The sequence below is a fragment of the Pseudochaenichthys georgianus genome, chromosome 3, assembly GCF_902827115.2.
Source record: "Pseudochaenichthys georgianus chromosome 3, fPseGeo1.2, whole genome shotgun sequence".
Classification (NCBI taxonomy): Eukaryota; Metazoa; Chordata; class Actinopteri; order Perciformes; family Channichthyidae; genus Pseudochaenichthys; species Pseudochaenichthys georgianus.
In genome coordinates this window covers 14,445,279-14,461,312 of record NC_047505.1, presented here as the reverse complement: position 1 = coordinate 14,461,312, position 16,034 = coordinate 14,445,279, and the positions used below count along the sequence as shown (strand labels likewise).

Sequence of the window (16,034 nt, the reverse complement as noted above, 5' to 3'; positions counted from 1 at the left end):
TACAAAAAAAAAGTCCGTCTTGTGCGGTCCCTTCAGAGTGCCTTACCCGAACACTTCGTTTTGTCATTTGGGGCCACCGCTGGCGACAGGAGCATGCATGTTAGCAGCAAAACAAAATGACACAGTGGTTAGTCAGGCAGACACAAACATGTGCAGTCTATACAATGAGCATGAGCAATGAATACAATGTCGAGCAGGTGTCCCTTCAGTTGGAGAACATGCAGTACATACAGGGCCTCTTTTGCTGTCTCCGTCTCTGAGTGACAGACTCATGTCCACCAACACGAGGCCCATGTCCTCCTCAAGGCTGTTGGGGTCGTTCAAGGACAAGAGCAGCTCGTTGGCCCTGGAACACATCGACCAGAGGGAGCATCATGTTAAGTTGTGTTGACATGATGTCAGAGAGAAGTTATTCCTGCTTCCTGGAGAGGCGGAGCTAAACACATAAAAGGCTTGGCTCAAGTGGAGGCCCATCGCCTATTGTTTTTATTTGATAAGCAAGCTTCCTTTGCTTTAAATATCCACCATGTTGTTTTTATCCTTAGTTGCTGTATTGTTCAATTTAGATGAGGTGTTTCTACATTCTTCTAACTGTTGACTTGATTTGCCCTTTTTTGCTAGATCAACCAGCAAACAATAGGACTTTGGAACTTCTTATGTGCTCATTGTTAAATACAGTGCATTGACTTTTAACTTTAAAACCAATATTTTCTTACCCAAGATAAACATAATCATTTGTTTGTTTTTATTTTAATATTTGCTTCTTTAAAATTGTTCTCATATCATGAGGCCAAAACAAAACAATGTGATCTTTTTTTAATCAAAATGTAAACGGTGTGAAATGGTTAAAGCAGACTTTATTAGGAAATCAAATATTGGCCGATGACTGCTTGTTGCAAAAGCATAATTATAAGCACATACATGTGAGCCAATAAGTCACACGATGTTGCTATACAGAAAGGCTAAATACATTTTTAAAGTAATTTTTTTCAAACAGTCAGATCTTTTAAGACGAAAAGGTATACTCAAACAGAAGACTTGTAAAAAATGTTTGTTTATGTGTTAATTGCAAACATTTTTACTGTTAACTTATTTTTAGCATATTTTCTTTTTAATTCTCAAGAAATCAGTATTTATTTATAAAAGAATAATTTACACCTGAACTCCAAATGAAAGACTCACTTGTCCAACTCCAGTTCACTCAGGGTGACGGTAGCGGAGCCCATGAAGTCATCAGTAGTCAGATCACGGTCGTAAACCTGAGCCACATCAACGGCAAGCGAGTGTTCATACAGAGCAGATATGATAATAGTGATACGTAGCATTGTAAATAACGTAACCACTATGTGACCAATGACAGTGTGTTACCTTGATGTACATGTTCTGGTTCAGATCCTTCACAGGAATGGAGAAGCTCTCATTCCATTTGGGGTTCAGGTCTCTATAAACCACTTTGCTTTTGTATAATGTCTTCCCATCCAATTTGAACTTCACATACGGGTCGCTGGTACCTGAAAACAATAACAAATGCAAGCCAAAGCAGGTGGATTAAACGCAGCTGTTCATTCAACTTTACAAATAGTATTTTCTAAGATGATTTTATTAAAAGGTGCCATATTACGCTCATTTTCAGGTTCCATATTTGTATCTCGACTGTGACACGTTTACATAATCCAAAAAGGTGTGGTAGAGAAACTCCCTCTGGAGGGAACTTAGCCTTTGCAGACCATACACAAAGCTAACTATGTTTGGAAAGGTTTAGTTTGAATTCATAGGCCAATATACACCCGGGTGCTGTGTAAGGAACTTATTGTATTGTCGTTCTGCTGTATTTGAAAAGAAGTGCATTTTGTCATTGTGACTAAAATACACTGATGCAATGACCGTGCATTTTATGTCCAAACTAGGTTTCTAAATAGCACCCTTGTTTCTCAACTTCTAAAATAACGGTACAGGTTTCCAGTGAAAGGGAGGAGCATGGTGTACTCTCTCGAGTCTGAACAGAGGATGTGGTTTCTGTCCTCTTCAACCAGGGGCACCACAAGCTTCCTGACTCAGTAGCCAATCAGATCTACGCTTCCACTACAAAAAGTGACGGCAGCTGAAAACTGTGAGTTTGTCTCATGACTAGTGTGTCAGGTGAAGATAAGACAACATGTGCACAGGATTCAGAATGAATACATGTTTCATTATCAGATTTTAAGAAAAGTGTTTTTTTAAACCTCACTTTCACAAATCTCACTTTCATTGCTGCTCTCTCAAATAAGTTCCCCTTTGAGGTGTGACTTCTATCTGTTCTATCAGTCAACCAGCTGGGGGCAGCAGACCACCAATCCCACCATCAGATTCTGCTGATTGGTCAAGTATTTACACAAACAAGGAGTTTCAATGCAGTTATTGTTTTGTTGTTTGATATTAATATCATAACGTTGTCAGTTGTAGTTTCCCTTTTTGGATTTATAAGATTTCCTTATTTTGACATACCTCCTTTCTCTCATCGTGTTCTCCTGCAAGTCATATTTTATTTCTCTAAAAGCTGTCATTAAGGGCTTAAGCACATTGATTTCCCCCCTCTTTATTCTTTCATGTAAATGCGCAGGATATAGAAATATAGCTAATAAAAGAATATCAAAGTTTGTAATAGGTAAGACATTTAACTACTATGCAGTATGTGTCTTTATACAGAGTTTGCATACAAAGTGTGTAAATATAAATTCAAAAAATGTATAAATAGATATTTGATTATGTTTCTATTCTATATTATCATACATTTGTTTGAAAGTATAATATATATACATCCCTACTATTTAATATTACAACTTCTGCTTGTCTTATTATAAATTGTATGCATTACGCTCCAATGCAAATAAGCATTATGCAACACATCATTGTTTGTCATCAGCCAACAACTGTCTGTCAGCATTCACTCTGCTTGCATTGCTTCTAATCCTATCAAAGAGAACAATCAATGTTCTTTATGCACTGCTCTTGAAAGGCTGCATAGTCTTAACAATCATGCAGGGGAAACAAAATCCTCCTTTGCCATCATTTTTCTGCATTATCTTTACCCACAGCCTGCTTGTGTAAATACAAAGCCACACGAGAGGGAAGATAATCCAGAGACATGCCCAGAGTGAAAGGCCTGCTTTAATGAGTGCTGGGTGTGGTTCAGACAGGTTCTAATGTGCCGTGTGGAATCCTGCCCCAGCTGTTATAAGACCTGCACAGACAACCCGACACTCGGCTGTCTCGGTTGCCCCTGGAGTCAAAAACTTTGTGTTTAATCAAACAGACACAAGCACTTACAAGCCAAGGCTAAACACACAGACTGAGGTCAGAACAGGAAGAAGCACACACGCAGGAGAGGACACAGGTCTTCTCTGCTAGGTTTCAAGGGGCCCTACCATGCTCCTTTTCAGGTTCATATTTAAATGTTGTGACTCTCCTGTGACACGTCTCCATGCTTTAATGTTCAAAAAGCTCTTTCTTTTTCTCATACTGCCTGCCTCTTTTCACCCTCAGTCTGCCCCGATTGGTAAGCCGGACATCTCCTTGCACAAGTGTTACAAAGTGATGTCACTGTTTCGGAAGTGAGTAAAGCAGTTTTCAGGCAGGGGGGGGGGGGGGGGGGGGGGGGGGGCATGTGTGGGAGAGGACTTTAGCTTTTGCAGACGATTCAGAATACCAATATAACATACAAACGAAAGGGAAAAACCTTATATGCATAATAGGTTTTAAAAGTCTCTGAAAAGGGAAGTGCAATAAGTAAAGATGTGATGGAATATGTCACTTCAATGATCTCTGTGTCGTTACAGACGTGATACAGGACACGGACAATGTCAAAATAAAAAAGGAGTAAAACAAAACTAGCAGTTGCAACTCGAGCGTGAGAACAGGTAGACAATGAATAACAGTAGTAACACTTAGTCACTGGCACAGAGATGCACATGGTCGAGCTCAATGATGACATGAGTGACAAACTGCATAACCGTGTGTCAGAGGTAGCAGAAAGACAGGAATGACCAATGAGAAGAAGTGTATACTACCTAGCACCTACACTTGATTAACTAGCAAGGAGGACAATGTTCTCACCAAATACACTTGATCAGATTTAGGGGAGGAGTTTGAGTGATTTATTGAAATAAATACAAAACCACTAGTAAAGTTTCAATTTTCTATTGTGTGGCATTGTTTTATATACATGAAGAAGATACAAAAAAAACACAAGTACACTGACACAGAAAATAAAACACTAACATACACACAGCAAGTCCTATAAGAATACCCCAAAACATACAAAAAGTAAAGGTAGGGATATGCACCTACATATCGGAGATGCAGAATTATGCAATATTATCTCAAGTATAAGGGATTTTTAAGATGAATTGAAGGGAAAGCATGGTGTTTGTAAAAGGGAATGCTTGAATAAAGAATAGGATCTAAACATTCAAGTACAAGTGGATTTAATCAGATGGAGCGTCCCACAGTTTCCTCACAGAAAACCTTTTCTCAATGTGCCTTTGGACAGAAGTATAACGTAGATGTGCTGCTGCGTCAGAGTAGCTTCCTTGTTATGAGGATTTATTTTCTCTGTAGATCCTGTTGATTTAGTGATGTGTGCATAACATCCACTCAGAACAGCTGCCACCTTCTGCAGACTGCAGTCCAAAGGAAGAACTCAAGTTTCTCCCGTGTTTTAACATCATGTTTAAAAGTATTGTTTTGTTGGTCTATACCTAAAGCTATTCATCTAAAGACATCATTTAAGACTGAGACACTAGGATGGACTTTTTACACTATATTAAAATGTGTTTTCTGGAAACTAACCAGCAGAGACATTAGTTGAAATCCTAATCTCCCTTATACAAATGATTTATTTGTAAGATGATCTGTTTGAGCTTATTTGTGTTTATGCAGAGTAAAAGTAATATGATGATCTTCTTACCGCAGCGGTCCCTGATGACCAGGTTGCGTCCCTCCTTCAGGTTGATGGTGAGCAGGAAGGACCGGGTAGAGTCCTTGATGCCCTCCGACACACTCTGAGACTCACTGCCCTTCTCAGACTTCTCAGACCACACACACACACACACACACACACACACACACACACACACACACACACACACACACACACACACACACACACACACTTTATTCGACTTTAGCACGTGGTACATCTGATTAAAGCTGGACTTGTTGAGCTAGTATGCTAAAGTTTGAGAACAGAATCTAACTAAAACAAATCATGTTTGATAGAGATCTTGAATACTTTGATCACTTTAAGAGATTTTTCAACGATGTGAATACTTTTTTCAAAAAGGGTTATTCCATTTAACTTTTTTTCAAATCATATCCCTACTGCATGTCAACGCCATTTTTGTTTATTTTTTGTTTGAGTTTTTTAAGTCCCATTTTTCCTCTTTCCTTTCTTTAGTTTTTTTTAGACAAACAGATCTTGATTACATTTGACATCTATCTATTTCCTTTTAGAAAATATGTAGAATGTAAAAAAAATTGGCAGACATTTGATGCTAGTCTTCGGTACTTGATACGTTTTAAGAGTGATACCCAGCCCAATGAGGAAATAAATAAAATGTAGTGCATTTCCTTATATGTTTTTATAAATAAAATTCCTACATTTGCATAAGACGAGACACTAAGGGCAAACATATTGCTTTGTTTCAGACTAGAGGAAAGAAAACATCCAATAAACACAATGAGGTGTTTGATTTAATAACTGTCTATGTGTATCTGTTTTTGCATATTCAAACATAACATTTCATGAAACTTGTAATAACAGAAATGATGATCATAATGCAAATAATCAGCTTTCCTTTGGAATTTCCATGCTACTATATTTATGAGTTTGATATTGATTGAATCATATTTGAGATTATAATTTGTCTTATTATGTTCTTCGGCTACTAATTTGATGCCTGCATAAGCACAAAGGGACTATTCCTGTTTTGCGAAGAAAATATGTATATTGTACATTTCATAATTTATTCTATACAATATCAAATTAACTCCACGTTCCCCTCCCTACACAAACCGATCCAGTGAAACCCCCCCCCAAAAAACGGTTGTTTATTCCCCCCTTACATTATACCTAATGCTTTTCATTCTGACGTCACATGTTCGCCACATACTGGACTTTACATGTTGCATTACGTCTTTTACCTCTACTGTTGTGACTGTTTTTCTCTTTGCTTTTGGTAAAATCCAGGGAAAGCACACTCCAGGGAAGGCTTTATACAGCTGCGTGCCCCGTGTGCTTCCTGTGCAGGCAATGGATTATTTAATCACCATTAAGCCTCTCTGAACCGAACTGGGCATCTTTCAGAGAAAAAACCCCGGTTGGCTGGAATCCCCCGGCTCAGCGTGCACGGCCACAAAAGCCAGGACGACACACACTGAACTGCACACGGCCTACTGTCCCATCATGCCCTGAACACAACACAATAATCTGGAATTAAACCTTGACATTAGTGTGTGTCAGCTGGTGCACTATGCTGCCGTTTGCATGACACTTGACGTTAAACAGTCCTTTTAACCCGTGAAGTTATTTTCTGAATTGGTACTGGACAATAAATACAATGTTAAAGTGATATGTTCAACAGCACAGAATCGTCATTGGAAATGCAGCACTTACGTTCTGGTTGTCATCGTCTTTTGATCCGTATTCCTGATAATCATACTGCGGAGACAAAAAGGTACATTCTTTATATAAATCAACATGTGATCTATAAAGAAGATTGGGAAAGTCCCAGGTGGTGAAAGAGGAACTTTTGTATTCAGGTGTTCAGTTAAAGAGGTTCAGGAAGTGATCTCTCTTTGGCTTTCTTCCACCAGCACAAATGCACTTGAGCATTTATTACACATTCTTGTATCCCAGTGGCTGCAGCAGCATGAAACCAAAGAACTCCGTAATGAGAAGAAAGGTAATTTCTGCCCTGTTGTTCAGTTCAAACTACAACAACCACACTACTGCTACTACAACGCTAACACTTCATTTGCTTTCCAACAGGTGTGGAAAGTTTAAAAACGAGGTACAGATTATTCCTTGGTCACTTTTCTTTTTACAATATGCACCTAAAGAAATTGTGACTTTCCTGTTTCTTTACAATTCTGGCATAGTTCAAAAGACCATTCTCTGGGACCGCAGGGCAAATATGAACCCTTTAAACCCTCGCTTACCACACAGTCTGCCATAGGTATTTTCTAATCAACTTTTTTCTACCGTATTGCTTGTAGTAGCGGTGCAATGAAATGTGGCTCCCATGAATCAAAGATTACAAAAACACATGAATAGCAATAACAGATCTTTCTAAACTAGTGAAAAATAACACAATTCAAAATGAAAAGGAATTTTCAATAAGAACTGTACATCACAGCAATAACATTATTGGATAGGCTTAGTGTTGCTGACGACCTTGAAAAAATGTACATACATTTGTAACACTTTAAATTGCATGTTCTACTTTTCTATCTGTTAGCTGCTATTCAACGGACGGAACAAATATTCACCTAATAACGTGTTGCCTCAAATATGGAGTTATCCTGCTTTTTTGGTAATAAAGTATTTTGGGATTTTGGACTGACAAAAAAAAAGACATTTTAAGATTTTGAAAAAGTGGGATGGAAATGTCTCATAATTCTATAGACCAAACTATTATTCAAGAACATAATCGACTGTTGAAACAGAATGTTAAGTGCAATATTGCACTTAATTTAAATCTACAAAGACTATCTCCAGCAGTACAGTAATGCACTCAAAGCAGCCCGGACTACTACTACTCACAACTCATTCAGTCCGGCTCCAGCAACCCCAAGCGTCTGTTCTCCACCATCAGCAAACTTCTCAAACCCTGTGACAACGCCACCTTGTCCTTCACCACCGAACAGTGCAACTCCTTCCTCTCGTTTTTCTAAACCAAAATCGGCAACATTTACAGCAATCTGACACCCTCATCAGCACCCCCCACCTCTCCTCCTGGCTCCCCCCCTTCACCTCACAGCCCCTGTCCCACTTCTCCCCTGTGACCCCCATGCAACTGTCCGACTTCATGACTGGAATTGACTCCACCTGCACACTTGACCCAATGCCCTCCAAATGTGTTAAAGAGAGCCTCCCTGCCGTCTCCCAACTCATCGCCACCTTCATTAACTCCTCCCTCAGATCTGGATCAGTTCCCCCCTCTCTCAAACTGGCTGCTGTCACACCCATTCTCAAAAGACCTGGACTCACACCTGACATCATGTCCAACTTCCGGCCCATCTCAAATCTCCCCTTTCTGTCAAAAATACTTGAACGTGTCGTTGCCTCACAACTTAAAGCCCACCTCAGCTCCAATCTCTTTGAGCCATTTCAATCCGGTTTCCGATCAAAACACAGCACAGAAACAGCTCTTCTGAAAATCACAAACGACCTACTCCTCTCCTCTGACTCCGGCAACCTGAACATCCTCATCCTCCTCGACCTCACTGCAGCATTCGACACCATCAACCACACCATCCTGCTGTCCCTCCTCGAATCATCACTCAACATCTCCGACACTGCACTCTCCTGGCTGAAATCCTAATTTACCGACAGACATCAGTTTATCAACATCAACAACTGCACCTCCTCCACTGCTCCTCTGTCCCAAGGCGTCCCCCAGGGTTCGGTGCTTGGCCCCCTCCTCTTCATCCTCTACATGCTCCCCCTTGGCAAAATAATTTGTCGCCCACAACCTTCAATTTCACTGCTACGCCGATGACATCCAACTTTATATCCCAACAAAAACCATCACCCCCACAACACACTCCACTCTCACCAACTGTCTCTCAGAAATAAAAGCATGGATGCAAACAAACTATCTCCAACTGAACAGTGCCAAATCAGACATCATCATCATCATCGGCCCCCCATCCCGTATCAAAGACATCCAGAATTTTAACTTCACCATTGACAGCCACACTCTATCTCCCCCCCCTCACATCCGCAACCTCGGAGTCATCTTCGACAGTCAGCTCAAATCCAGCCACCACATCAATCACATCACCAGGACCCGCCTCAAAAACATTGCCCGTCTCCGCCCATCACTCTCCTCCTCTGCTGCTGAAACCCTGATTAATGCATTCATCACATCACGACTCGATTACTGCAATAGCATCCTCTAGTCTACGGCATACCATCCAACCTAATCAATAAACTCCAACATATCCAGAACTCTGCTGCCCGCCTCCTCACCCACACCCGCTCCCGAGACCACATCACTCCCGTCCTCCAGAACCTCCACTGGCTCACCGTCCGTCAAACAATCAACTTCAAAGTCCTCCTGATTACTCACATAGCCCTCAACAATCAGGCCCCCCCCCTACCTCACAGACCTGCTGCACCACCACACCCCTTCCCGCTGCCTCCGCTCATCAGAAGCCAACCTCCTATCCATCCCCACCCGCATCAATCACCGGACCTGGGGGGACAGAGCCTTCTCCGTCGCTGCCCCCTCCCTCTGGAACTCACTCCCACAACCCATCAGAGACTGCACTGACCTCACCACCTTCAAAAAACTTACAAAAACTCACCTCTTCAATCTGGCTTTTAACGTGTGATTGTTTTTGTAGTATTTGACTTTAACTATATATTTATTTGTTGTTCCTTTATTTTATCTTCATTATATCTGTAAAGCGTCTTTGAGCACCTGTAAAAGCGCTAACAAATTAAATCTATTATTATTATTATTATTAATAATATTAACATTTTCTCATCAACACACAAAACAAGTTATTAACAATGTCAGCCCCCTTTATAACTGGGTATGATATCAAATATATACACACATTTTGAGTCTCGTTTCTCTGTAACATTACTTGAAGTACATTTTGTAATGTTTCTTTTTTTTTTTTATAACAAAAAAAAGAAATAAAAAATGATAAAATACAATAATAACATAGAGGGATAACAATTCGTCATAACAACAACTTCAACATTCCAACAGCAGTTGATAATTTGCATTAGCTAAGTGAGACATTTAGGATTACTTTCCAATATTGTGTACATAAAGAGCTTACTGTACTAAATGTCATGTCACCACAGTAGGAATATCAAGGGTGTGGAGCGTGTCATGAAACATTCACTGTTTGCCATCATTGTTCAGCAACACTTTTAGTTTAGAGATTGCTATTTGTAAGGATGTGAGAAAGACTGTTGACAGGTCTGCTGGATTACCTCTGTTTAGACAGTTTTGTTGGTGTGCTCTTATGTTAAAATGCAACGTCACAGAAAATGTCATCTTTAATAACACGGTTTGAACAGCCGCTTACAAGTTCAATTCAAGAACTCACAAAGCATTCGTCATCACATCTAAATTATTATAAATGTGAATAAATAAGGTTTACAAAATTGTAACTACAGCAGTATACATACTGTAGGGCTGGGTGTCCCCACAGATTTCCTGAAGCCATTTGATTCAGATTTATAAGGACACAATTCAATTAAACATAAACAAATCTTTATTGGTTTGATCATAGTCATTTTAGTTACAATACCAATAACGCTTGACAAAACAACAGAAAAAGGATACAATTTGAAGAGGTCAATCTCTGGATTTTATGAATTGATATTGGATCATTTATATGAGGATGGATTTGAATAGGAACATCTATTTTTTTTAAACCAAGTCATAATCATGGTTATTTACTGCTTGCTAATTTCTATAGCAAGGGATGAACAGAGAAATCAAATACAACGAGTGAACACAATATCATGTATTTTTTTTAGCGTTGTGTTCTGTTAATGTAATGCGAGATCAAGCTAAACATCAAGCATTTTTAAAGGTCCCATGTCATGGCCATTTTTACTGATCATATTTCCATTGTTGAGGTCTACTAGAATAGATTTACATTGTGCAATTTTCCAAAGTCACATTGGTTTCTCATACATCATCTCTAGTATGTGTATTCACCAGGTATTCACTCTCTGTCCTACACGGCTTGTTGGAGCTTGTTGGAGCTCCTGTGGGAGACTCCCCTATGCAGGGGTGGCGGGTGCTGTAGGCTAGGGAAGGCTAAGCCTTCCCAAATATTTGTGTCACTGCATCCTGGTAAAATAAAAATATAATGTATAATGTTTGTGTCTTTGACATTAGCGCTGCTATGCAGCCACCTGTGCCCTGTACTACGAAGCCAGTTCAAACCCTGGATATGTTTGAGTTATCTAAACTAACCCTAACAAACGAGATCTCGACGCTGGTTAATATCAACTCGGTAAATCAAGCCAGGGCTTCTCTCACCAGCTGAGAGCGCGTTCACGTGAAAGGGGTGGGGTTAGCAACATTTGACCAATCACAAACAGGGACAAGTGTACTGACAGCGCAGCGTCATACTTCATTAATGAAAAGTAAACTAATATTAGACAAATATGAACTTTAAAGTTCATATTTGTCTAATATTAGTCATCCATGACTTAAACATAATAATCCAGGATACAAGCCACCTGCAAGGTGAATACAGAACAACTGGTTAAAAAATAAATAAACTACCGAGTGTTTGAAAGCGTAACAGTTTTATGATATCACTGCCCCATCTAAGACACGAGTGGATCTGACTTTAAATTACATTTGAGTTGAGTGTTTCGTCAACCTAATGTGTTGCTTAAAATAACACTTCTGCATACAGTTATGTGACACTGAGTGTTGGACGGCCAGATACGGCTCAGCTGACTCGGATAAGGAGATAATATAGGCTATGATATTATATGATCGATGATCTGATTGAATGTGATATGAATGATAAGTGTGACACGTCGCCGTCTTCTCTGCAAACAGCAATTTAAACTGTATTTCCTTTCTCCTGTAATATGACTTGATAGATTTAAACTCCGCATACTGAGCTCTGATTTTTCAGCAGGCGGTGCTTTCACTGAGTTGATCTCTTTTCTATAGACGCCGGAGGCGGGCAGCGTCAGGTAAAAAAAATTGATTTAGCCTTCCCAAACCTGAGCCTCACGTGCCGCCTATGCCCCTGAGCACACTCTGTGCTCTGCACATACACTGGAGAACTGCGAAAAAATCAGCTGATCACAACGTTCACGCTCTGTGGTCAAGCTGCTGCAGTTTTATTTAAAACAAAGTGGAGTAAAACACTTTGCAAACTTCCTCAGGGTGTTAATGGAAGAGTTTGAAATCAGACAGAGGTGGAAGAAGTACTCAGATATTGTACTTGAGTAAAAGTAGAAGTACCAGAGTGTTACTCTGTTACAGTCCAAAATGCGGCTGCACGCCTTCTTACTGGGAAGAGACGTTATGACCACATCACACCCGTTCTGGCAGACCTTCATTGGCTTCCTGTCAGTTACAGGATCCAGTTCAAGTACTTACTTGTTGTTTTTAAATCATTGCATGGACTGGCACCACATTACCTGTCTGAGTTGTTGCACCGCCATGCTCCTGCTAGAGCATTGCGCTCGGCTCAGCAGAATATGTTGGTGGTTCCTCGGAGCAGGAAAAAAACCAGAGGTGACAGGGCCTTCAGTGTTGCAGCTCCCAGACTGTGGAACAGCCTCCCAGCACATATCCGGACTGTTGAGTCTATTGAACTTTTTAAATCCCAGCTAAAAACTCACCTCTTTGCACTGGCTTTTAATACTAGTTGAGCATTACATTTTTATATTAGTATGTGTTTTTTATTTATTTATTTTTTATATGTTTCTAGTTATTGTGCTTTTTATTATGTTTTTAATTATTGTTTTTATTATCGTACTCCCATTGGGTTATTCACTATTGTAGTTACTGCCTGCCCTGTACAGCACTTTGGTCAGCCGAAGGTTGTTTTAAATGTGCTATATAAATAAATAAAGATTGAGATTGAGATACAGTAAAAGTCCTGCATTCAAAATGTTACTCAAGTAAAATTAGAAAAGTATTATCATCAAAATATAGTTAAAGTACCAAAAGTAAAAGTAGCCATTGTGCAGATTGGTCCATTTCAGAATAATATATATGATATGTTTTATAATGATTGATAATTAAAGTGTTCTCAAAGCTGGTAAAGGTGCAGCTAATTTTACAAATTAGATCAAAGTAAAGTACACATATCTCAAAATTGTACTTAAGTAGAGTACTTGAAGAAGTGTACTTAGTAACTTCCCACATCTGAAATCAGATATATGACTTCAAGTCATGTGATAATGTCTTAGTATTTGACCTCAGGAAATGCAAGGAATTCACAGTTTTGGCAACAAGTTTTGGAGAAAGCAAATCGGAGGCTTAAAAAGAGACAGGGAGGTGCATCTTCATCATCTAGCATGCAAGAAGTGTAAATAGAGGACAGTGAAGGAGACGCTGAGGAGGCCCACGCATACTCGTGTGGGGTGAGTACCAAACGCTGTCTCCTGGTACTCATCTGAGTAACTCACTAAAAAAGTTATGTGCACCCCTGTTTATAACGCTGAGAGCATGGGTCTGCGGAGAGCATTTCTCTGCGATCCCAACTCGTCTATTACCAGCGTTCAGGGAGCTCGATGCAAGTCAATGGGGACTCCCTGTTAGTTAGCCAAGAGATCCTGGTGTGTGAGGTGCTCCGCGGATTGGTCCATTTGGGCCAATCCGGTCATTTGTTGTTGATCTGGGTGTTCACACGTCACAGAATCCAGGAAACAAACAATGGAAAAAGAAAAATCTCCAACGGGGCGTTCTGGGGCAGCATGGTCTTTTCTGTGTTAGAGTTTTACTCGCTACAGGGTGTACTTTGAGGGTTTGTGACTCTGCAGACCGTTTACATGCAGAAAGACCTTCATAACACACAAGGGGACGGGTAATAACCGGAAAAGCATGACATGGGCCCTTTAAGGAGTATATTTCAACTAAAACATTTTCCAAACTTTGTGTGAACTGTGCAACTTTTGGAGTGTTTCAGGACAATGCGGGAGCCTTGGACGATTGACCATCTTTAGGAACAGAAACTTTTTGTTATGATACATGTTGATACTGACAACTAACAAGATAACATTGTTTATAAATGAATAGTTGTACATCAGCACATCTGGAACAACCCTCCTCCTTATAAAGAAGCTCCTCAAATTCCCAATGAGGCATTGTGTTTTCTTCCTTTAAGAGCACAGCATACAATTCATGATCAGGTGTAAGTACATAATGTAATATGAGCAGATAAAACAAATACTGCCAGAGTTTGCACAGTGCTGCTGCAGACAAATACATATAGACACAGGTCAAATGTCAACTTTATCCAGCTCACCAGGATTCATAGTCCTGTGCAAATACACCTGACACCTCTCACCAGCCAAAGTAAACTCCACCAGCCAATTCATGATAAATGTGCTATCTTTGTATCTTTGAGGCACAAGGAAACAAAAAAACCACAATACACAAGCTCTACTACTCTCACCCAAACTACTAATTATTCAGCAAAAGCCTTTAATATCAAATTAATATATATATATGATGTTTACTGCTGTCATGCTAACTGCTAATGATTCTACAAAAGCCATAAATATGAAAAAAGGAACCAAAGTAATACCATACTATCTTTACTACTGCCATGCTATCTGTTTCTATTAAACAAAAAAATAAACCAACATCAAACTTTTTTTCTGTCAAGCTAACTGGAAATGTTTCAACAGAAGCCTTGAATATTAAAAAGACATCCAAAGTAAGAGCAATCTTTTGTAAACAAATAACTTGCTGAATGCTAAATGAGCGCGCGCGTGCGTGTGTGTGTGTGTGTACCTGTGAGCTGTCCTGGGACACCTCCAGTGGCGCAGGCTCCGGGCTGTACACGGTCATCATCTCGGGCAGGCCCAGCTCCTCAGGCTCCATGACCCCAGGTGCTATGTGTTTAGCCTCTGAAGAGCTATTCTCCTCCCCACACAGGCTGTTGAATGACTCATGAGAGGAGGCCCAGTCGGTGCAGTCTGCAGGGACACTCCTCCCAGCTTCACCGTCGTACACTCCAATCAGCAGGCCACCCCCACCTTCTCCTTGGCCTCTGCCTGACTGGACGAGTGGAGTGGAGGGGTTGCTGAAGCTGGGAGAGTTGTACTGCTGGAGCTGTGGGACGGAGGAGAGGTGAGCGTACTCCTGCCTCATGTTCCTCATGTCGGGTACGGAGGCGCTCATCCGGTGGTCCAGGGTGTTATCCAGTTGAAGGACATGCTTGCTTTGGTTCGGCTTCGCTCGGCGGAGGTGCGGCATCATCTTCTGGCGGAGATGCCGAAGCATCCCCGGCTTCTTGGAGTCCATGATGGGAGGGAGATGCGTCTGTGTCTAAGATCTGGACATCACCTACAGCTAAAGAACAAATAATTTAATTTAATCGTTTATTTGAAGAGGGACAATGCATATTGATGAACATTTAAAACAAATAATGCTTTAAAAACACCTTGCCACCCCAGCTGCCACCCCAGTTGGCAGCTTTGTTTTGAAAGAAAAGTTGTGGCTCATCGGACATTTATGAGAGAAAATAACCGACATGAAAAAATATCGTGATATATATCATCTATCGTGATACTGCTTGAAAATATCGTGATAACATATTTTTCAATATCGCCCACCCCTATGCAGTAGTTTGTGGAATTAACAAGTCATTTTGCTGTTCTAGATGATTACATTGGGACTCGTGAGGAGGAACATTCCCAAACAACAGTTGATGGCAGTGTTCCGTCCACTGTGTGGAAATGCTCTATTACAAGTAAAGTCTTAGCTAGTAAGCAGCTAGTACAGTTGTGTGTGACATCCTATCATATATTTATATTCATTATCAATAGGCTGGACATAATGTAATTCACTTTCACAATCATTGTAAACATCTAGGGCCAGAACTTTCTTTAGTTCACCTTACTGTTGTTCTGTTTATACATGTTATTCTTATATCCTTGTGTGACCTGTACCTGTCCTGTGTTTTTTCCTTATTGCTAATTATTATCTTATTGTCACCCAGGCAAGAGGAAACGAGGAGGAGAGGATCGGGCCCAGCAGGAACGGCACCATGAACAGCACATGGCCCAGCAGGAACGGCACTTGGACTGGGCCAAA

The 16,034-nt window shown here is 40.4% G+C and overlaps 1 protein-coding gene across 4 annotated transcripts in view; it reads right to left on the bottom strand.

Annotated features, from left to right (window-relative positions):
• The window catches only part of LOC117462872 (multiple C2 and transmembrane domain-containing protein 2-like), a 61,793-nt gene that overhangs the window by 24,803 nt on the left and 20,956 nt on the right, over positions 1–16,034 (bottom strand). For 3 of the 4 annotated variants that reach the window (XM_034105228.1, XM_034105235.1, XM_034105244.2), the window contains 7 exons: positions 14,730–15,290; positions 6,653–6,697; positions 4,946–5,063; positions 1,369–1,511; positions 1,183–1,259; positions 232–346; positions 47–79 (listed from right to left, as the gene is read on the bottom strand). In XM_034105228.1, coding sequence (XP_033961119.1) covers positions 47–79; positions 232–346; positions 1,183–1,259; positions 1,369–1,511; positions 4,946–5,063; positions 6,653–6,697; positions 14,730–15,242 — 1,044 coding nt within the window. In that variant the 5' untranslated portion in view covers positions 15,243–15,290. The remainder of the gene's footprint in view (positions 1–46; positions 80–231; positions 347–1,182; positions 1,260–1,368; positions 1,512–4,945; positions 5,064–6,652; positions 6,698–14,729; positions 15,291–16,034) is intronic. The other variant, XM_034105252.1, reaches the window with a different exon arrangement.